This window comes from Piliocolobus tephrosceles, chromosome 8 (genome assembly GCF_002776525.5).
Source record: "Piliocolobus tephrosceles isolate RC106 chromosome 8, ASM277652v3, whole genome shotgun sequence".
In the NCBI taxonomy this organism is placed as follows: domain Eukaryota; kingdom Metazoa; phylum Chordata; class Mammalia; order Primates; family Cercopithecidae; genus Piliocolobus; species Piliocolobus tephrosceles.
The window spans coordinates 58749680-58774171 of NC_045441.1; the positions used below are offsets into that span (position 1 = coordinate 58749680).

At 37.7% G+C, this 24492-nt stretch overlaps 1 protein-coding gene across 1 annotated transcript in view; it reads left to right on the forward strand.

The window, feature by feature from the left end:
* Positions 1 to 24492, forward strand: part of RAPGEF5 (Rap guanine nucleotide exchange factor 5) — a 236100-nt gene that overhangs the window by 174754 nt on the left and 36854 nt on the right. The window contains exons 12-14 of the mRNA XM_023216015.2: positions 16027 to 16105; positions 20455 to 20599; positions 22326 to 22423. Of these exons, the coding sequence (XP_023071783.2) occupies positions 16027 to 16105; positions 20455 to 20599; positions 22326 to 22423 (322 nt within the window). The remainder of the gene's footprint in view (positions 1 to 16026; positions 16106 to 20454; positions 20600 to 22325; positions 22424 to 24492) is intronic.

Sequence of the window (24492 nt, forward strand, 5' to 3'; positions counted from 1 at the left end):
GGGTTTGACAACCTAGTAATTTTAGCAAAATGATAGTTTCACTCTAACATCGGCAGCTGAAATTACTTGAAACTGTGTTTAAGACAATGTCATCGGTTGAAAAACCTCTGTCTCCTTTTTTCTCTTTCTGTGTTTCTCTCTCTCAGAGATCTTGTGTCATGTCCCCAGACAGTTGTTGGATTTAAAGTGAGATAATCAGATGTCCTTGTCTGAATTTTAAAATGTTTATGACATCTTCCTCAAGTGAAATTTAGCCTTCTATCAGGAAATGGAGGAACAAAGTGTTTTTTTGTGTAAGAGTGTGTACTTCAGATAGTAATATAAAGTGTGAGGAAGGAGTATTAGTGGATGGCAATTTGTTGATTACAATCACTGCATGTTAATCTCTCACAGCATGTTTCAATCAATTATTGCTTCATTGAAAGGGTGTAATGTCATAGAATTGCTCTGACAAGCCCGTGTCTAAAAGAGATATTCTTTGTGTGGGAGAATGTTTGCCTTTAACCTACCTTTAATTGAGCTTCTCTTCATTTTTCCTATCAGCCTTTTGGCACTATAACCTTCCCCTCCCATTTCCCATTATTCTCATTTTCTGCCTCAGGCTTTCTTACTCTACGGTTGAAACCTTTTCTTTCATTCAGTTTGCAGCTTTTTTTGCCTTGTACTTAAGGCTGCTACTTGGCTGGCAGTCCTTCCCTTGAATCTCGAAAACAAATATAAAATTAGAACTGTTAAATACAGGTGAACAGAAACGTGGAAAACTAAACAATACCAACAAAAATCCCACAACAACTTGTCATAATCTACATAGTGACAGAAAATAATTTTCAGAACAATTCTGTAGCCTTTTCTGCTTCAGACTTGCCATTCTTGTCTAGCATTTAGGATATTTGGTGAATCTTCTAACTTTGAAATATTGTAATTCTTTAAATGAGCTTCATTTAGTGGGAACATGAAAAGTACAATTTAAAATTCTCCATCGCATACCTGGCTGGATGTTGCCACCTAAATTCTCAGTCTAAAAATGAATATAGTTTTGGATGAATGGGTATATGTAAGCTTCTGCTATTTTTTTTTTCTTGTTCTGTCTCTTTCAATATTCTTCACCTGTTATAAAGAAGAATTTATGTAGTACTGACAGCAAAGGAGCTTTTCCCCCTAAGTTTTCTTTGAGTCTTGCTTGATAATCACATATTTTCTTTTGTGTAGCAGCTTACAGATCTTAAATCTACTGTCATGTCTTGTGTTTTGTTAAGAAAAAAAAAACAGAGTGATCTTTTCATCCTAATTTTGGATCTACTTCTCAGAGTTGGATATATAAAATGTGACCTTTGAAGTCTTGGTTCAGTTTGATCTGTGTTTGAAGGCATTGCAAACCATTTTCATTTACTGATGACTTCTGTAGAACAATTTTAGTTAACCCATGTTCTGCCAATGCTGATTGGCATAGTGTGCATATCTCAGAATTATTATGACAATTTGCACTGTTTGATAGTCTCCCAGGGCGGAGGTTTGTTCTTCCAAACAAACCAACAAACAAACATCCAATGCAATGTGTCTTCGTCAGCACGTTCTAAAAGTCCACAGTAGTGAGAGCAGGATGAATTAACAATACTTAACACTCCTTGAATGTACCTTTCCTACTTCTGATAATTGAGAAAATTGAGAACTAGATCATATTGCGTATCATGTACTTGAGCTTCTGAAAATTTTCAGTGTATATGTGTTATTTGTGAGTAGTCACAGCTTTATATAACAGAAAAGCTCTAGTGATGATTTAAACATGGTATAAATGTATTTCTCTCTCATGTGAAAGTAAGTATGGAGAAATACAGTCCACAGCTGATAAGGCCACTCTAATGTCAGTCAGTCTTGAGATTCCTTATCTGAATTTGATTTCCTGTGCCCTCATGGACACTAGGATAACTGTCCAGGGAGCAGGATGAAGAAAGTCATGAAGAGCACACTTGTCCATCACATACAGCTTCTGCTTTTACCTCATGGACCAAAACTTGGTCTTGTGGCCACATCTAGCTGCAAGTGAAGCTGGCAAATATATTGTATATTATTTTGTTCCATCTTTAAAATATCAGGGGAGCAAAATGCCCAGGAACAAAAAAAAAAATCAAAGTTTGATTCCCAAAGGGGCAAATGACATGTAATTTTGTAAATAGAAGCTTATTTTAGTTTGTTTTGATACTATAGACCCAATGTCATAATTATATATTTGTTTCTTCAAAGAAATATGGACATGCTATGGTTTAATGCATTGTATAATTGTCACTGGAAAGGGGTCCTGATTCAGACCCCAAGAGAGGGTCCTTGTATCTCACACAAGAAGTAATTCAAGGCGAATCCATAAAGTGAAAGCAAGTTTATTAGAGAAGTAAAGAAAACAAAGAATGACTACTCCATAGGCAGAGCAGCAACTTGAGCTGCTGGACTTACAGTTATTTCTTGATTATATGATAAACAAGGGGTGGGTTTTTCGCGAGTTTTTCTGGGACTCAAGGTTCCTCCCCTTTTTAGAACATATATGGTAACTTCCTAATTGTTGCCATGGCATTTGTAAATTGTCATAGTGCTGGTGGGAGTGTCTTTTAGCATGCGATTATATTATAATTAGCATATGATGAGCAGTGAGAATGACTAGAGGTTACTTTTGTCACTATCTTGGTTTTGGTGGGATTTGGCTGGCTTGTTTACTACATATTGTTTTATCAGCAAGATCTTTGTGACCTGTACCCTGTACAGACCTCCTATCTCACCCTGTGATTTAGGATGCCTTAACCTTCCGGGAATGCAGCCCAGTAGGTATCAGCCTTATTTTACCCAGCTCCTATTCAAGATGGAGTCACTCTGGCTCAAATGCCTCTGACATAACCTTTTTTTTTAAAGTCTGTAAAGTGATTTGGATTATCTCTTATATCCTCCTCAAGAAGTGAATATTTAGAATAATCTTATATATGCTTAGCATGCAAGGTTTAGTTAGCTTTAAGTACTTTTCTCATGTCTGATTTGAGCTATTGATTTCATGTTTGAGAATTATACGTCATTCACTCTCAAATTCTTCCTAGTCATTGTTAGAAACATTTTTCATATAAGAAATTAAACATGAGCTGGGCGCGGTGGCTCAAGCCTGTAATCCCAGCACTTTGGGAGGCCAAGACGGGCGGATCACTAGGTCAGGAGATCGAGACCATCCTGGCTAACATGGTGAAACCCCGTCTCTACTAAAAATTACAAAAAACTAGCCGGGTGAGGTGGCGGGCGCCTGTAGTCCCAGCTACTTGGGAGGCTGAGGCAGGAGGATGGCATAAACCTGGGAGGCGGAGCTTGCAGTGAGCTGAGATCCGGCCACTGCACTCCAGCCTGGGCCACAGAGCCAGACTCTGTCTCAAAAAAAAAAAAAAAAAGAAAAGAAATTAAACATGAACTGAGAAGTATTCCATATATTATGGCTTGGAAGTTAAACAATGGCACAAATTAAATTTGTGTTTATAAGAGTAGATTTTAGTATCTAATTGTATATAATATTCTATTATTGTGACATAATAAATACATACTTGGTCTCTACCACTGGTACGGAGCTCTTAAAACTATGGAATTTCGTGAGTGATAGAGGTGATAGGAGCATCTTTTGTTTTAGTATTTGGTGTTAATCCCTTATTCTTAACACAAGAGTTTCTAAGACCTTTGGAATCTCTAGAGTGATAGGAGAATCGTTTTGTTTGCTAATATGATGACTGGTGGCTGGGGTCCCTAGGTAGCTTCAGGATGAGAGCTGGTTGCCAGAAAGACAAGGCATGACTAGAGGGATGGAACTTTTGGTCCCAACCCTCAACCTCTGGGGAGGGGAGGGAGATGGAGATTGACTTAATCACCAGTAGTCCATGATTTGATCAATCATGCCTACCTAATGAAGCTTCTATAAAAACTCTAAACAATGAAATTCAGAGAGCTTCCAGGTCGGTGAACACATCCATGTGCCATAAAGATAGTGCACCCAAACCCCACAGAAACAGAGGCTTCTGTGCTCAGGACTTTTTTAGAACTCATGCTGTGTAACTATTTTTCACCTGACCATTCATCTTCATCTCCTTTATAAGAAAACAGTAAGTGTAAGTAATGTTTCCCTGAGTTTAGTGAGCCCTTAATAGGCAATTATCAGACCACAGAGGGTGGTTGTGAGAACCCTGATATACAACCCATTGGTCAGAAGTACAGGTGACAACCTGAGATTTGTGATTGGCATCTAAAGTGGGATGCAGTCTTGTGGGATTGAGCCCCTAGTCTGTGAGGTCTGTGCTATCTCCAGGTAGTGTCAGAACTGAATTATAGGAAACTTAGTTGGTGTGTTGAGTAGAAAAATGTTTTTTTCAGTATAATCTTTCATATAGAGAATTTATCTAGAAAGGAGGGAAGAATTTTATGATTTGGCCTTTTGCAAACAATTTTTTTAGTTTTGGCCTTTGTATTTCGATTTTTTAAAATATAAATATGTGTAATTGGCCAATCTTAAAAGCATTGCATATTTGTGGACCATTTCAATCTTTCCATGTGATTGTCAGTTCTACCTTTTGAAAAGCAAATTGGCTGATCTCATATCTATTTGCTATGGCCAGGTGTCCACAAAAAAATAAAAAATAAAGTAAAATTTGAGTAGGAATAAAGGAACTCTAGCATCCTGGCACTTAGAAAACAACTTTATAGGGGCATCTTTGGTGATTTAAGACCAATAAAAGACCACCTTCTTGTGTCTATGACTCTACTTCCCCTTCCAAACCTGCAGATTCTGTTACTTTCCTGCATTTTCTTTTCCCATAAACCAGATGGGTTATTTGGGTCCACACTCTCGGGAGAGCATAGTGTCATGAAAGAACCAGGGCTGGGACTTAGGCCCTTCAGACATCATCTTGCTGAGGAGCCCTGGGTGGTTATTCACTTTACTCATCTCAGCCTTAGTGCTGTCATCTCAAAAAAGATAATGTGCAACCTACCTTCTAGGGTGGCTATGACGGGCACAGGTCATGTAGGTAAAGCCCTTAGTGTTAACAGGTGTGGGATGTTGGGCAGTGATTCGGTGATTATCATTAGTACTGGCACACAGTTTGTGGTCAATAAAGGGTGGCTGCTGTGAGTATGTTTAACTAGCGAGGCCACTATCATTTTCCTCCCTTACTTTTTCTCTTTGCCCATTGAAGCCACTCTGGCTTCCTGGTGCATGGCCAGTTAGATATGGTTCAAACAAATTGGGGCTCCCTAGAAAATAAAGACAAAATAAAATTTGAGTAGGAATAAAGGAACTTCAGCATCCTGGCGCTTACATGGAAAACAACTTGATAGGAACATCTTAGGTGACACAAGGCCAATGACATGTGCTGGGTAGGGGTTGGGGTGTGGAGGACTGCCCAGGCATTCACAGGAGTGCAATATACACCAGCCTGGGGTGTGGAGGATGCCTTATGTGGTCATTTAATTATCTCACCAATCAGATTCCCAAACCCTGTGAACAACTTTCCATTCTCCAGGGCAGAGGGCACAGTGGTCATCCCTTAGTTACAGAAGTTCAGTAAATGGTTGCTGACTAAACCTTTCTCTGTGACCCAAAAACATGAGTCTTCCTTTCACCTGTGTGAGAAAGAAAGCAGCTGTGTGTTATTGAAAAGAACACTAATGACAGCTCTGGAACCAGAACACAGAGGCATGTCTGCCTCTGTTGTTTTATTTGTCCTAGCAATATTTTTAAATATAGGCAATACATTAAAGTAAATTTTCTTGTGCTGAAAATTGTCAGTATATGTAAGATCCTGTGCCAGATTATTTAGAAAGAGGCTTAATTGCCCAGGCGCAGTGGCTCATGCCTATAATCCCAGCACTTTGGGAGGCCAAAGTGGGTGGATCATTTGAGGTCAGCAGTTTGAGACTAGCCTAACCAACATGGTGAAACTCTACCTCTGCTAAAAAAAGAAAAAAATTAGCTGGGCATGGTGGTGGACTCCTGTAGTCCCAGCTGTTCAGGAGGCTGAGACAGGAGAATTGCCTGAACCGAGTAAGTGGAAGCTGCAGTGAGCCGAGATCGCACCACTGTACTCCAGCCTGGGCGACAGAGCAAGACTCTATCTCAAAAACAAACAAATAAGCCTTAATTGTGCTTACTTATGCTTACTTTAAATTAGTTTTCAAGAATATCTTCTTATCTTTAATATAATCTAGCTATCGTGCCAATCCTTAGTCTTAAAAGAGGCAGTTGACTATTCATTGCTAAACTTGGAAGAAAATAAGTCTGTCTAGAATTCCTAGAATTTCTATTAACCAGCTGATATGGTTTGGCTGTGTCCCTACCCCACCCAAATCTCATCTTGAATTGTATCTCCTATAATTCTCTCATGTCATGGGAGGGACCCGGTGAGAGGGAATTGAATCATGGGGCAAGTCTTTCCCCTGCAGTTCTCATGATAGTGAATAAGTCTCATGAGATCTGATGGTTTTATAAAGGGGAGTTCCCCTGCACACACTCCTTTGCCTGCCACTGTGTAAGACATGCCTTTGCTCTTCTTTCGTCCCCCACCATGATTGTGAGGCCTCCTGAGCCATGTGGAACTGTGAGTCCTTTAAACCTCTTTCCTTTATAGATTACCCAGTCTCTGGTACGTCTTTATTAGCAGCATGAGAACGTACTAATACATCAGAAAAAAAAAGTAAATAAAATGTTATTTTTCTGAAATGTAATGCTAATATTAACATTTGGAATGATGATGTATTTCACGTTTTGAAAAAAGTTGATAATACAGATCCTTTTGGTGCTTGAGAGGTAAAAACATTACACGTGTCCTAAGTCGATTCAGCTATTCGAATGACTATTAATTTGCTTATAATAACCATGTCTCAGGCTTCTAATTAGGATATTATCTTTAAATTAATTTTTCTTTGTTTCCTGAAAATTAAGAATGCTGAATTGACAAACACTTAGAAACACAGCTTGTATGTTTAGAACACGTGTGTGATGTTAATCAGACAACCATGCAGCAACTCTGAGAGGTCAGTTATGTTGGATCGAGTGAATCTTAGAGCTGGATATTAATTTTTATTGGTAGATGCTGGCAGATTGGTACTGAAGGCTTCTTGCCCATGACAATTCCCACATTATAATCTATACAGTTAAATGAAATGATAATTGTATTGATTATTGAGAAATTTTTCATCCCAGCTCCTTGTGAGAGCACCTGCTCTTTCTAAACAATGAGCTCTACAACTTTAAGAGGAGTCTTTGGGGGGAAAAAAAACCAAAACAGTGTGATGTATGGGCTGAGCACTGATTATCAGAATATCCTTAGCTCCTTTTAACTAGAGTATGCCACCACCCTTGACCAAGGGGCATCTCTCCAAGGTCATCAAACCAGGGACTGTCCACATAACAAATCCAGTGCTCTTTGAGTCCTGACCCCGATAAAACCTCTTCAAGCAGCATTCAACACTCTTATTTCCAATCCTTTTCTTTCTTGTTGGTTTATTACGTTTGTGTCTCTTGTTTGTTTGTTTACAGAAAGGAGGCTATTGAATGTATGTTCATTTCTCTTTATTCTGTTTCTCGCCTCCTTTTCTTTCCCCTTCCTTAACTCATCTTTCTCTTACCATCACCTAAACGTCAATATCCCACTCCCTTAGACTGCTGCTTATTTTTCTGAGAAATGTCTGCCATAGCCATCCTCTTTAGGTACTGGCTCCCGCAATCATAACTGTAACCCTCTTTGGCAAGCTCTGGTCTTTGATATTTTTTCCTAGTAGCTTTCCTTAGAGTAACCTGGGGAACCCAAGCTCAGCAAGTTTAAAAGCAAACTCACCTCCCTCCCCTTATCCTTCCCTTATCCAATCTGACTTCCCTGATGAAGCAAGCTTAACTCACGTCTCTCTTGTCACTTCTGGTCTTGAAAACCTCCCTTCACTTCCCTTTTCCTGTGGAATTAGCCCCAGGCTCCTTAGTTTAGCATTCAAAGATCCTTCAGGAATTGCCTGCAACCTACTTCTCCAGCTTTACTTTTCAATTATACTATGTGATCTCTTCTATTACTACTATACAACTATGCTGTAGACCAAGACTTAAACCATCTTGCATGTCCACAGGCAGTGAGAGTGAGTGAGTGAAGCCTGCCAGAGCCGAAGGGTGATGAACTCGAGAGTGCCTCCTGCATGAAGTGGGCAAGTTGGCTCTAAACATGGTTGCCATAGGAGATGTGGCCCTGGTGTTGCCAGATCTTCTGACTTTTAAATTTTGTCAACTCCGAGAAAGCATCTCTAGGGACTAAACAAGACCTGCAAGTCACAAGACCACAGGTTTGTGACTCAGCCACAGACCCACCCACATCCATTGCTTTGCTCACAACTTTGCTTCTCCTTTTCCTCCTCCAATTCTTCTTAGAAATTCATAGTTCTCAATACTCAGTTTTTGTTGGTGGATTGGTAGCACTTGGAGAATTGGGATAAGGTTAAAATAATTTTATTTTATAAAAATAAGGAATAGGTAGTATTTATTTAGAGTGCCTAGGGTATACCAGGCTCTCTACCAGTTGCTTTAGATATACTATCTTATTTAATCTTCTCTATGACTCTGCTACATATAGATACATGGCCACTTTACAGGTGACTTAAGTAAGGCCTAGAGAGATTAAGGACTATGCCTTAGGCTACCCCATTAGATTTCCAGCTCTCTGATTCCATGGTATTCTTTATACTGTTTTCTGAGCTTCCCCGCATACTTGGCGGACACATGCATATGCCATGAATGGGCTGCAATTGTACCTATACACTGAGAGCAGCTGATTGGGGATGTAACAACAGGAGCTATGAGGCTGCTCACTGCTCTTAGCCCCAGGGTGACCTGCACCCTTTCTCTGAGTGCTGCAGCCTGGAGAAGGCAGACAAGCCCCCTGTTTATTACTCTATGCTCCTCTTAGTAACATTTTTAAAAGGCAGTGAATAGAAGTAAGTGTAGCTAAGAACAGAATACCTGTTGCATTCAAATCATTCTTTCTTGACGAAGGAATGATAGGATTCTAAAACTGAATTTTACAAGTTAAAATAAAAACGTATTTGATTATTTGAAGAGTGTCCCCAAGCCCTGTCTGTAGTAAGTTCCTGTCATTTAAAGGGGTGACTTTTAAGATTTGATGTATAAACAGCATTAAATAAGTAAGCATTTTTTTTTTTCTGCCACAAATACCTAAAAATAAAGCTAGATCTCAAGATTTGGTTATGTTAGAATGGCCAAACAAAACGCTATGGTGAGACTGTAAGAATTGGCAGGAATGAAGTGAATTTAAGAGCTGTAGTAAAAAGCTGTGTTTGAGGTCATTAATATCACTTTCAGAAATGTAAGATACACAGGGAAAGAAGCATTGCTTTTAATGGCATAGCGCTTTAATCTATTATTCCAACCTGAACATGAAAAAAAAATTTATTTGTGCTTAATCAAATTACCTGGTACATTTTGGCACTGCTTCTCAAAAAATAATGGCAAGTTGTAACATTTCAGGACCAGAAATGGGCCCTTTGATGTTCAAAGCTTTTCTCTTGGCTTCTTGAAATAAAGGTTAAGTAGAATATGTTTTAGAGTGCCTTAAATTCCATTGCATCTGAGGCAGAAATACAGGTGAAACAAAATTGCTAACAGTACTTCAGGAAATATGAGTTAATACAGAAATTTTGACTATTCACATCACTATACTTGGATTAAATGGCTACTATAGGCAATTTCCTGTCCAAATTCTTTTAATTTGCTTTCTTGGTAATTCACTTTAACAGATGAGTGGTTTCATTATTGCAGTGCATTTTGCTTATGAGTGTTGAAAAAAATAACCAAGGTAGATTTCTAGAATTTTTCCTACATAACGCTATACTTCTAGTGATTTTTAGACTTCTGGGTTTTTTTGTTTGTTTGTTTGTTTGTTTTTATGTTACAAAGAAAGCATTAAGCTTAGACCTTTTGGTAACATTTGGATCCGTTTTTTTAAATTTGATTACATTTATATATAACAGAACTCCATGAAAATTGTCTGTACCAAACCTCTTACTATTCTACCTTGTCACAACTCTAGGATGCTCTAGGGATACTTGTGTTTTGCAGAAATAAAATGGGAATTTTTAGAGCTTCATATACTTAAAATGAGACTGAGAAAAGTGTTTTAATTGGTACATACAAGAGAAATACATTCAAATAAAATTAAATAAAAATAGATAATTGTTTTTATATGACTTAAAAATTAAAATAGGCCAGACACGGTGGCTCATGCCTGTAATCCCAGAACTTTGGGAACCCAAGGCGGGCAGATCACCTGAGGTCAGGAGTTCAAGACACCAACCTGGCCAACATGGTGAAACCCCCGTCTCTACTAAAAATACAAAAATTAGCCAGGTGTGGTGGTGTGTGCCTGTAATCCCAGTTGCTCCAGAGGCTGAGGCAGGAGAATAGCTTGAACCCAAGAGGCGGAGGTTGCTGTGAGCCAAGATCGTGCCACTGCACTCCAACCTGGGTGACAGAGTGAGACTCCATCTCAAAAAAACTCCCCCAAAAATTAAAATAGTAGCAGATGATAGGGAAAAGTCCTTTATGACATCAGTGTAGCTAATTACATGCATGGATTTCAGAACCATTTCTATATATATTTTATTTCAAGTTTTATAATAGTTAAAAGTATAAAAGTATTTACCTTCCAATTTCAATGATTATCAAAATGTTACTTTTTTATTTGCAAGGATGTTTCTTGTATTCAAAAAGCCACTACAAAAGTATTATTTTATTTTGGAGTGGGGAGGATAGTCCCAAAAATTTAGTGATAAGCCAAGAATTTAGGATTAAATTTAGTAATTGACTTAATGCGTAGAATATCAAAGAAAATGACTGGCACCGCGGCTCATGTCTGTAATCCCAGCACTTTGGGAGGCTGAGGCAGGCGGATCACCTGAGGTCAGAAGTTCAAAACCAGCCTGGCCAATATGGTGAAACCCCCATCTCTACTAAAAATACAAAAATTAGCCGGGCATGGTAGTGCACACCTGTAGTCCCAACTACTCAGGAAGCTGAGACCGGAGAATCGCTTGAACCTGGGAGGTGGAGGTTGCAGTGAGCTGAGATCGCACCACTGCACTCCAGCCTAGGCAACAAGAGCGAAACTCCATCTCAAAAAAAAAAATATATATATATATATATATATATATATACACACACACACACACACATATAAAAGAAAAAGGTTTTGCATATTAATATATATATTAATATGCCTAGGTATTCACAAAGTTAGAAATCAAAATGAATACCTTTTTTATTCAGAATGTTAGTATATATGGCAACTATGAATTTGTTTAAATGAAAGATACTTTTATGTATACAAACATGCTTTTCTGCCTGTTGTCTTAAATTATTATTAAGTACTATGTAGTGTAATAAATAATTATAGTTTTTTAATTTGGATGCCAGTGGATTTGCTAGTCTTTCTAAATGGCAATTGTCAGCTAATAGTCTTCAGGGGATCATTCATATAACCATCGTGGTTCTAAAAATATCTCTAAATACCAGTGGGACAGCCTCTTTTTTGGAAGCATGGCTATTATAAAATGCACTTTTATTTGAAGTGCATCATTTTGATTATAGTATTTTAATTCGTACCACTCAATTACTTTCAGAATCTGTAGAGCAAAGAAAAAAAAAACATGAATGCTGGAAAAGAATAAAAGAAAGCTCTTTATATAGAAAAATTTAGAACAATATGGCAGTTAGAGAGATATTTGAGTTAGGAGTATTGGGAATCTGTTCTGTTCATTAGAACTTTTAACTATTTATTAGGACTTCAACTGGAGCTGTTTTTGTATAGCCTCATTGTTTTTATTTTAATTAATATTTCTATGACGGAGAGATAATTAGGTAAATGCTGTTGAATTTTAAATATGATATTAGCTTAGGAGAAAATAGGCATTTCTGTGTCAAAGCCCTTAACAAAATATTGTCATATGTGAGCTGATTAATTGAATTGAATGCCAAATGGGTTTGCCACCATCCAACCAGACTCTGATAGTTCATTATCTAAGGTTGTTCTGGAATGGAATCACTGGTTATGTCAAAGTTAATGGTTTAATGGTGTTCTTTTTCATCTCAGCTACTAATGGAGTAACTCTTGATTAGAGAATAGTTCTAACCTCATTAAATGCAGCTAAGTGTAAGAACACCCCAAAGAGTCTGAAACTGTATGTCACATCCAGCATTGTAAATGCCAACTCCCTCTCAATGCTGTTACCCAATGGTTTCTGCATACTGGCGGCTCCTATCTACAAGAGCCATTGAAAACCCTAAACTAGATTCAAAGCCACTCTGTTGGCCAGGCTCAGTGGCTGACGCCTGTAATCCCAGCACTTTGAGAGGATCACTTGAGACCAGGAGTTTGAGACCACCCCAGCCAATATGGTGAAACCCCATCTCTACTTAAACTACAAAAATTAGCTGGACATGTTGGTGCATGCCAGTAGTCCCAGCTACTTGGGAGGCTGAGGCACAAGAATCACTTGAACCTGGGAGGCGAAATTTGCAGTGAGCCGGGATCGCACCACTGCACTCCAGCCTGGGTAACAGTCTCAAAAAAACAAAACAAAACAAAAAAAACTACTCTGTTGTCCTTGCTGCTTGTATCTAACATTGAGTGCACAAAAGAATCAGCTTAACTTTTTTTTTTTTTTGAGACAAACTCTTTCTTTGTTGCCCAGGCTAAAGTGCGGTGGCATAATCTTGGCTCACTTGCAGCCTCTGCCACCTGGATTCAAGCCATCCTCCTACCTCAGCCTCCTGAGTGTCTGGGAAGATTCAGCTTAATTTTTTTTTTTTTTTTTTTTTTTGACACAGAGTCTCACTCTATTGCACAGGCTAGAGGGCAGTGACATGATCTTGGCTCACTGCAACTTCCACCTCCTGAGTTCAAGCCATCCTCTCACCTCAGCCTCCTTAGTAACTGGGATTACAGGCGTGCACCACTACACCTAGCTTTTTTTTTTTTAATAGTAGAGATGGGGTTTCACAGTATTGGCCAGGCTGGTCTCTAGCTACTGGCCTCAAGTGATCTACTCACCTCAGCCTCTCAAAGTACTGAGATTACAGATGTGAGCCACCACACCTGGCCAGATTCAGCTTAATTTCTAATCAGACAGGAAAGGTTGAAGATTTCCATCAATCACATTTAACACAGAGAAATGTTGTAATTTGTAAACATTACTCTTCAACAGAATCCCAGAGGGATAGTTTTCAAATTGTATTTCCAAAATATCCTTGGTTGCCAGCTAATATGCAAGTGATCAATTTTAATTGAAACTGATTTTTTTTTTTTTTCTTTTTTTGAGACGGAGTCTCGCTTTGTCGCCCAGGCTGGAGTGCAATGGCCGGATCTCAGCTCGCTGCAAGCTCCACCTCCCGGGTTTACGCCATTCTCCTGCCTCAGCCTCCCGAGTAGCTGGGACTACAGGCGCCCGCCACCTCACTCGGCTAGTTTTTTGTATTTTTTTTAGTAGAGACAGGGTTTCACCATGTTAGCCAGGATGGTCTCGATCTCCTGACCTCGTAATCCACCCGTCTCGGCCTCCCAAAGTGCTGGGATTACAGGCTTGAGCCACCGCACCCGGCCAATTGAAATTGTTTTTAAAAACTGTAATGAAAGGCACGCATTATATATTCCAAATTTCTCATTAGGATGACCAGTGATTAACTTGAGCTGCCAGGTTAACTTGTTTGGAGACAAGTAAAGTAAACCTTCCCGTGCCTTGTTCATATATTTGAAACGTCCATAAACAGAGACTCTAGTAGGGAGCCCATGACTCTTCTGCGTACGCAGGCTGTGCGTGTCCACTCATACATGTAACACTGTTGGATCGAGCACACTACCACAGCTTTTTTGTACTAGTTCTCATTTATGCCCAGCAAGGCCCAGGTATATCTGTTTAAGAATTTGCTTTTGCTATAGAGTAAATAGTAAGTTAGACTAGTGATTGCTAACATATTGCAGTGTGATACAACAATGTAAGTTTAGACTTTTAAAAACATGTTTCAAATAAGAAAATTTGTCAAATTTATTATTTTGACCTGGAATACTATGACTTATAGATAAAATATCTTTCAGATAAATTCCGTTAATACTCTTCATTAACACCCTTGGTTCATTTTAATTATGGGCATCTTGCAATTAAAAAGCAAGCTTTTAAAGAAACCACCATTTGCAACCACTTACCTATGTGGATTAGGATTACCTTGATATTCTGCAACCAAGCAGAAATAAGTTATGCTCTGCAGCTAATATAGAATTATAGATGTCATCCACAACCTCTTATATCAGAGTTTTGTGTTCATAAATATAACCTTGTTTTTCTGATTAACTTTTAAAGTAAATATTACTGGTTATTCCTAAAAATTCTGGAGATTTTCTTTCATCCAGTCTTCAATGTAGAGCTATAGGGCTCTATACTGGGCAATTATTTTTACTTACACATCATCATTATAAGGTGTAGATCTTGGAGAACATAAGCACTATTGAGTATATTTCTTAGTCAGCTTAAGCTGCTATAACAAAATACCATAGCCTGGGAGGCTTAAACAACAGACATTTATTTCTCACAGCCTGGAGACTGGGGAGTCCAAGATCAAGGTGCTGGCAGATTCAGTGTCTGGTGAGGACCTGCTTCCTGGTTCATAAACCACAGTCTCCTCGTACCCTTATGTGGTAGAGAGAGGAAAGGAGCTTTCTCAGGACTCTTATAAAGAGAGCAATGCCATTCATGAGGGCTCCACCCTCATGGCCTTATCCAATCCTAATTACCTCTCAAATACCCCCTCCTGATACATCACACTGGGGGTAAGGTTTCAACATATAAAGTGGTGGGGGTGGGAGTGTTGCAGAGGACATAAGCATTCAGTCCGTAACAACAGTACACAAGCTAATTACTCTAATAATTTATTACTGTTTTATATAACTAAAAATGTGATGTCTGGAATGTAAAACATGAAGATTAAATCATATAGTAAAATGAATTTTAAGTTAAGGAGACTAGATAAAGACTATTATGGCAAAAACTGCTTTGCCAAATCACTACTTTTATTTGAAGTGCATTTTGATTATAGTATTTTAATTCATACCACTCAATTACTTTCAGAATCTGTATAGCAAACAAACAAACAAACAAAAAAACCATGAATGCTGGAAAACAATAATCTTTTGTACCATATTGGAAATTACATTGAAGGTCAGTGTTTGCCTCTTTAGCAATTCCATATTGTATACAAACTGAACTCTTTCAAGAACACTCAAAGCACAAAGATGATAACAATGTAACCTGATTTGGTTGGTAGAAAAAAGAAATTAGGAAGAAGTATGTTGTGATACATTGTACCTGCTCTCCAATTTTAACTGGACTCAGTTCTGTCTCTCTTCAAGACTAAGAAAATCACTCATCACTCTCCCAACTTCTTAAAGATGCATTTAAGAGATAAAGGTGAATGGCCTTGGAACCTGATACGTGTCTTCTGGGTTTTATTATTCATTGTTCTTGCCCTAGACTTAAGTAAATGGCTTTGGAAAAAATTTTAATTTACTAACACATGAGGGCTTTATTCCCTGTAAGATTTGAGTGTATACTTCAGAAATCTTGTAAAATTTATTTTTTAATGCACATTATTTATGCATTGGTTTTCTATATCATCTTTACCCACAAATATAAATGAGGTTTCAGGAAAACAGGATGATAACAAAATTGTATGTTTAGAGAGCTCTGCAACAAAAATATCTTATTGCTTGAGGCATTTGATATAAGGAGTTTTTCATATCTTAATTTTAATAAATAATGTCTTTCGTGGCTAAAATTCTCCTATTCTAATCCCTCCTACAGCCATCAAAATTTATCATATTTCTGCCATGCACATGGTTCTGGGGCCTGGAAAGCAGCTGCTCTTCTTATCCACCTCTTTGCTTACTTGTTTTTTTTTTTTTTTTTTCTTTGCAGAGACCCTCCTGGATGACTTCCTTCTCACGTACACTGTCTTCATGACAACTGATGACTTGTGCCAGGCTCTGTTAAGGCAATATCCTTCATTATCTTCAGGCTGCTGTGACCACTTCCTCTCAGACAGATGTCCCACATTAGGAATTAACTGCCTTCCTTAATTTATTCAACCCCACAGTAGAGTGTGGATATGTTAAATATTAATGTAATGATATCCAAGGTAGAAGAGGAAATGAGATAGACAGAGGAAACTGGAAATGTGAACGGCTGTTTTCACATTCTATGTTGTGGCTATATTATACTGTTTATATTATGTTTGCTTCATATCTGTGCCTTATGATTGCTTAGAAATCTGGAGGCAAAATTGGCCTGCTGGGTAAACCCCAGAGTCAAGAGACTGTGTGGAATGGCAAGATCATGGAATAAATGGACTTAAAGGGGAATCAGTTAGTTAAGTGTCAGACCACTTGTGAAGGAAAATGCACATATGTGATATCATGTTCCTGGCAAGTGTCTCAGGGGAGACAGGCCATTCCCCCACATGGGAGGTCAAACCTAGCCCCTGGAATCCTCTGTCATCTTTTCACAGCTTTGTCACTGCATGCTCTCTTAGAATGATGGATGTGATTAGAAGGTTAATGACCAGTTAAGGAAGCCTTATAATTTTATTTACTAACTAGAAGAGATGCAACATCGGATCATTCAAAGACCACAAAACAAAGCCATGTAAAGTTACTGAAAGTCTCCAAGTGGTCTTCTTGCTTCACAGTATTTAATGTATTCAGATGCATTTAAGCATTTAGATAGGCTGTTGCTGTACTGTTTTTATTAAATGAAACTGAAGATTCCACTCTAAACCACATGAAAATTTTAAGGAAAATGGATTGCTTTTGTATATACTAAAGTTCTATTAAGACCTAATGACAGCTGGGTGCAGTGGCTCACACCTGTAATTCCAGCACTTTGGGAGACCAAGGTGGGAGAATTGCTTGGGTCCAGGAGTTCAAGAGCAGCCTGGGCAACATAGTGAGATGCGATCTCTAATATATATATTTGGTATATAGCTAGATATTTGGTATAGATAGATATAGATATAGATATATACCAAAATTAGCTGGGCATGATGGCATGTGCTTGTGGTCCCAGCTGCATGGGATGCTGAGGGAGGAGGATTACTTAAGCCCAGGAGGTTGAAGCTACAGTGAGCCAAGACCACGCCACTGCTCTCCAGTTTAGATGACAGAGGGAGACTGCCTTCAAAAACAAGCAAACAAAAGACCTAATGATAGTGCTTATTTAATATTCTTTCTCTATTAAATAATTGTTACACATCTCCCAACTTTACAGCATTTTCCCACCTAAAAGAATACTTTAAAACTTCATAAAGGGCATAAAGTAGCATCTCTCTTAAAAAATATATATATATAACTGGAAATGATGATTACTTTGTAGTGCTTTACTATATCCTATGACCAAACAAAGCTATAGTAGATATTTTGCCACTTTTTAGAACCAGTTCATAAAGTTGATCTTGAAACATTGTTTGTTAGTTTTGAATTTGGAAAGTTTCAATCATATGTGCAGATTTCCTTCACAGCTTTCAAGTGGAGTGTTGGCTCCACATTTAGCAATAACGATAAGATTTTGAGCATCTCTTTCTTCAAAAGTGTTTTGGAAAAATATCTGTGAGCTAATTTCATTTACATTTTAATGCTAACATATTTCTAAAACAACTCATCCATCAAGTAATATAAAATGTACTTATAATAAAGGAGATGCCTTTAAACTACATTCTTTAACTATGATCCTAATGTTATTTGTGATTATCATTTAATAATTTAATGTACTATAGGATGTCCCTAAACAATCTCTAGAACTTAACTTTGATAGATATGTTTTGAGTCTTTGACTAAGACATTATATACAAAACTTTGGTTCAGATTTTTATCAGCCTTTTTACCAATAATCAAAACCCATGAACTCTAAAACATTTTAAGCCGGAAGTCTTTCTTTATTATTGTTTCTGTATATTTGCACTCTGCCTTTTGTGAAATACCACAAACAAAAACGGAATCTATATTTAATGTGAGATATTTTATGCATATCTTAGTGAAGATGTGTTGCATATTCCCCCACAACCAACTTCTTAGAAGTAGTCTAAATTATTTGTTTTTTTCCCCAATGGTTTTAAAACATTATTTATAGATTAAAGCTATTTGTGCTGGTTTTAGATATTTTAGATAAGTATTTTTATTGTAATAGTATTTAATAGCATCATAAAGAGCATTAAATTCAGAACTATGGGCCAGCTAATATTCTGTGCATTACATAGAAGTTATAACTCTCACCACATGCCTTCCCACTATTTCTATCTGCAGCTAAATTTATAAATCAGTGTAATCTAGTATAGACAAAATGTAAAAGAATGTCTGTTTCCTAATATTGGAAATCAGATTAATACAAATGCAAATTTAACCAGTAAATATATTTTAAATATATATCTTGCAGGGAGGAAAACAAGGTACAGCAGTTAACTGTCTATGAATGGAGAATGGTTGAAGTGTTGCTTCTTGCAATTACTTCATTCTGCTACTCCATAATTGTAGAACATATATATACAGCTTGAATACAAAGTTCATATCTTCATTTATACATGATGACCTAAAAAATTGCATATCTTAATTTTCTTGATTTCTTTATATTAGTGAAGGTATTATATTCACAGGAAAAGAAGAGAAGAACATTTGTTTAAGGGGAAATAATGTAAGATAAATCTTTGAGACATGTCTTACTCTGTTGCCTAGGCTGAGTAGAGTGGCTTGATCATGGCTCACTGCAGCCTAAACCTCCCAGGCTCCTGTCTCAGCCTCCCAACTAGCTAGGTTTACTGATGTGCATCACCATACCCAGTTAATTTTTTTCTTTGTAGAAATGAGGTCTCACTTTCTTGCCTGGGCTGACCTTAAACTCCTGGGCTCAAGCACTCCTCCTGCCTCAGCCTCCCAAAGTGCTGGGATTATAAGCATCAGCCACCATGGTTGGCCTGGATAAATCTTTATTATATTTTGCCTTTCAAGAGAAAAACTAAAATAAATAGCAACTTTTTTTGTGTTTGCCTGAGTTTATTTCACAGGTGGAAATCAAAGGTGGTCTTAATGTATTTTTGCAGGATGGGAAGACATTGACTAAACTGTATTTTAAAATATTTACAAAGCCTGACATAAAGTTTATTCCAATTTTGCAACTGTATATCAGTGTTAAAGAATATATAATCCTGTCCAACAACCCTCAAGTGTTTGATGTCATAGCATTCCCTATTCCTAGTCATCTTTTTAATGTGTCCAAGACACTCAGAAATTATCATTTTGGAGACAACAAGAATAGATCGGTGTAGAATATGCCAAGCTGCTGTTGCATTCCTAGTCATTTAAACACTTTGCCTTTGAGGTTGTTATTTTTATGTAATTTTAACAGCATAGTTAACATATGGTCATTGTATATAAATTAGGAAATGCTAATAAGTACAATAAAAATAATTCATGTACTCTAAAACCTCATTACCTTGAGAAGCCACTGTTAACTATTTAATATATATCTCTCCAGATAGTGAGATTAATCATATAAATAAACATTGTTAACAGAAGTAGATCATCCTAACATGTTCTTTTCTTACTTGCTTTTCTACTCAGCAATACATTGTGCATATTCTCTGTCAGTAAATGTACTACTGGACCATCATGTTTATGGCTGCTGAATAGTCCATTAAATGGATATGTAATAACTTAGTCAACCGTTCTCAGTTGCTGAGGCATTTAGGTTATTTCCCGTTATTTTTTATTTTAATCAAAATGAAAATTAGCAGTCCCTTTTACCTCTGTGTTTGCACATGTAGCCAATGTTTTCTTAAGTAAATTCCTAGGAGTGGGCATTTGAATCATGTTACAAATTGTGTTCCAGAGATCTATACTCATTTGGAACTACTTTAGAAGCACCTGGTTTTACAGAATGTGAATTTCTGAGGACCAGACAGCACCTGGCCTCATTCTTACCTAAAATGTATTGAAATAGTATTCACCTGTGTACTGAGGCGAGCTCTCTTCTTGGAGTCACTGTTGAAATTAATGGGCCACCTACTATCTCCTCGGGCTGGCATTAACCACATGTTGCCTACGGAAGCATGTCAGCAGCTGCCAGTGAAATGGCCCGACCCTTTACTTCCTGGCTACCCACTGAGTATACTTCAGTCATTTTCCTCAGTTTACTTTTGCTCTTTTCAGTGCACACCCTTTGCTCTCCCTACGTATATTCTGTTCTTCCTGCGTGTTTATACGCTTGTATGCCTTCATGTATTTTGTAAAAATAAGAGTAAATGGATGTCTTCATATTTTTAAATTTTCAACAATATAATTTTTTCTTAACCATTTGCACCTATTCTGCTAAGAAGTATCAAGGCAAAGAGGAAAACTCAGATGTTCCTCGTAGGAAACGTAAAGTCTTGCATCTTGTTTCCCAGTGGATTGCTCTATACAAAGACTGGTTACATGAAGATGAACATTCAAAAATGTTTTTAAAGGTAATCCAACATTTCCAGGTATTCTTTGATGCAAAATAACTAATTTTATTTTTACTCATGCATTTTAAAAATCTCATTTGTAGGTAACAGTCATTCAACTTTCTTGTGATAGTCAAGTTGTGATTCAGAGAATATATAAGTTATTTTGACTTCTGAAGCTTGATATTCCATATCTAAAAGTCATGGAAATTTTGATTGCTAATGAAATAATTAAGGAAGGTAAACCAAAACATTCAAAATTTGATACAGCTTAATATGTTGATATTCATTATAAGTTTAAAGTAACCAGTCCTCTATATATAATATTTACGTAAAACATTATGATTTAAAAACTATATTGACAATGTATGTTCTATGAAACATTTGTCAGACGTGGTATACTTTGAGAATTTTAAGCAATAATGTGTACATAGATATAATGTAGATTTACATTTAGAGTGAGACAAACTGATTTATTTTTTCTAATTAATAGGCTTCAATATCTTTTCAACACAGATGATTATCTGGAGAGATGATTAGTAAGACAGTTGGATTACTTTTGCCACCAAAATCATATTAAATCTACAGGTTAGGACAGAGAAGGAATGGAATGGAATTCTAGCAAGGAAGAGTTCTAGTTCAGAGTAGGCAACTGCCTAAATAGACTCAGCCTTTCATGAAGGAAACCACTTTGAATTCAGCATTTAGTTGTCATTTAGGCATCCAGTTGTTTACGAGTCTAACCAACTCTTTTAAACTCATGTTGTTTTCAAAGCAACTGCTTAATTTAATTTAATTGACTTTTTTCTCCCAAATGATTATGTGGAATTGTGTGTGTGTGTGTGTGTGTGTTGAGACAGGGTCTTGCTCTGCTACCCAGGCTGCAGTGCAGTGGCGCAGTCATAGTGCACTGCAACCTCAAACTCTTGAGCTTGAGAGATCCTTGCACCTCAACCTCCCGACTATCTGGGACTAAAGGCGTGCACTACCACACTCAGCTAATTTTTTCTTTTTTGTAGAGACAGAATCTTGCTTTGTTGCCCAGGCTGATCTCGTACTCAGCTCAAGCAATGCTCCTACTCAGCCTCCCAGAGTGTTGGGATTACAGCCTGAGCCACCACACCCAACCGATATTATTATTATTCTGAGGTGGAGTCTCGCTCTGTTGCCCAGGCTGGAGTGCAGTGGCGCAATCTTGGCTCACTGCAAGCCCCACCTCCTGGGTTCATGCCATTCTCCTGCCTCAGTCTCCCAAGTAGCTGGGATTACAGGCACCCACTACCACACATGCCTATTTTTTTTTTTTTTTTTTTTTTTTTTTGTATTTTTAGTAGAGACGCGGTTTCACTGTGTTAGACATGATGTTCTCCATCTCCTGACCTCGTGGTCTGCCTGCCTTAGCCTCCCAAAGTGCTGGGATTACAGGCGTGAGCCACCATGCCTGGCCTATTATTTTTTAAGGTATAGAATGGGCATGGAAATCTCTAGTAGCCAGCTAGCCAGAGATCTCTAGAGTTCTCTTTCCAGAATTTCCACCTACGGCCCTGAAAGCAGATGGAGAGCCATGGCAGTTGACAGAGAAGCTACGAGTTATGATCCCACTCTGGATCTCATTGGCACCTGGTGAAACCTGCGCATTGTCCTGGATCCCTCCTTATTTCCTCTGTTAGGATAGCCATGGTATGAGTCTTAATCCCTACAAAATGGGTTTTCAACCACTCAGCTGTCATTTGTCTTTTTTCTCCAGACCATATATAGGAATGTACTGGATGATGTTTATGAATATCCAATACTTGAGAAAGAATTGAAAGAATTTCAAAAGATACTTGGAATGCACCGTCGTCAGTAAGTATTTCATTTTCCTAATTATGGTTAATGAAAGAAAACAGCAGCAAATATGATAGAATTTGGAATGCCTTATACATAAAAGTTGATTTTGAACATTTTGACTCAGATTCATCTTGATGCCCTAGCTTTTCTAGTAGTAAATTGTGTGTTTTGTTCTTATAACTCCAAATGAAAGAACATGGAATTCAGCTCGTTGACTATTGTTTTAACCCCGTTTTGTATGGTAAAAACAGCCTGGGCCATAACAACCGGGTGCATAAAAACAGTTAGTAAATTATTACTTAATTTTAAAAGTCTATGTAACTTGTCATTTTGGGGCTTGTAACTATCTCTATGGAATAGGGAGGAAAAGTTTAATAAATAGGTCTCAGGGAGTTGTGGAACATTTTATTTTATTTTATTTTTTGAGATATAGTCACTCTGCCACTCAGGCTGGAATACAGCCGCGTGATCTTGGCTCACTGCAACCTCCACCTCCTGGGTTTGAGCAATTTTCGTGCCTCAGCCTCCTGAGTAGCTGGGATTACAGACATGCACCACCACACCTGGCTACTTTTTTGTATTTTTAGTAGAGATGGGGTTTCACTATGTTGGCCAGGCTGGTCTTGAACTCCCAACCTCAGGTGATTTGCCTGCCTCAGCCTCCCAAAGTACCGGGATTACAGGTGTGAGTTACCACACCCAGCCTGTGGAGCATTTTAAAAGCTCAATTTTATGGGTTCCCTGAGGTTTCTTTATCAATTTAGAAAGATTTTAAAGAGCCATTTACTCAATGACTCTTGGCATGTCTAAGTGTCCCCTAGGTATCCGTCATTAATCTTTTAGATTGGCAACACCCAACTTTACCATTAGTGATATTACCATTAAGTCCCCTTACTAATTTTGGTAAAGAAAACATCAAGTCAGTTTTCAGATTTAGCCACAGAGTTCATCTAAAAGGAAAACTCGTTACCTGATTTACAGTGTATATTTCGTAAACATAAAGCACATTTATTGTCAAAAGCTTCTGTTACGATTTCAACAGTCACAAATTGCAACTCTCATGGAAAGTGTTAATTCAAACCTTTCAGATGACTAATTTGTGATTTAAAGCTTGAGTTAGTTTTAGTAAAGGGAGACCTCATTGCAAGTGAAACATCTGTATAAGTTAATCTTAGGTAGCAAACTGTGTGTATACTTTAGTCCTCAATCACCAAAATCTTACATTGAGAGATTTGAAAGTAAAGTGCAAGTTAGCACAGTACCTTAGAGATGAATGTTGAAAATGTTGGTGGTCTTCTTTTATTACAGTGTACATTATGTTAAGTTTCCATAGCCTAAGACTTATATGAAAATATGAACTAATAAATGAAATCAAACAAGGAAAAAAAGGACAACCTTGTCATCAAAATAATCCCCCATATGGAAGTTGCTCTGTGCTATGAGGCAGACCTGTTATAGCTGGGAAACTTTAATTCATGGTTTAATACATGTGAACATATTTCGTCAAATACATTAATGGAAATTTAATACATTCCATTTTAAAAACCTACACAAAAATGGTAAATAATAGAATAAAATAAGAAAATGACATAAAGAAATGATTCTTGGTTGGCACAGTGACTCACACCTGTAATCCCAGCACTTTGGGAGGTGGAGGTGGGAGAATCACTTGTGTCCAAGAGTTTAGGAGTTTAAGACCATCCTGGACAACATAGTGAGACCCCACCTCTACCAAAAATAGAAACTTAGCTGGGCATGGTGGTACATGCCTGTAGTTCCAGCTACTTGGGAGGCTGAGGCAGGAGGATCACTTGAGTCCTGGAGGTCAAGGCTGCAGTGAACGTGATCACGCCACTGCACTCTAGCCTGGGTAAGAGAGTTAGACTATGTCTCAAAAAATAAAAATAAAACAAAAGAAAGAAAGAAAGAAAGAAATGATTCTTGCCTATTTTTATAAGATTATGAAATAGCTTTAGATTCTAGAATAAGACTCAAGCCCTAAATGTAAAACTCGTGACTTTTTTTTTCTCTAGCCCCAGTACACAAATAGAGGAGAAAGTGTTCCTTTCTGAGAGCAAGACTCA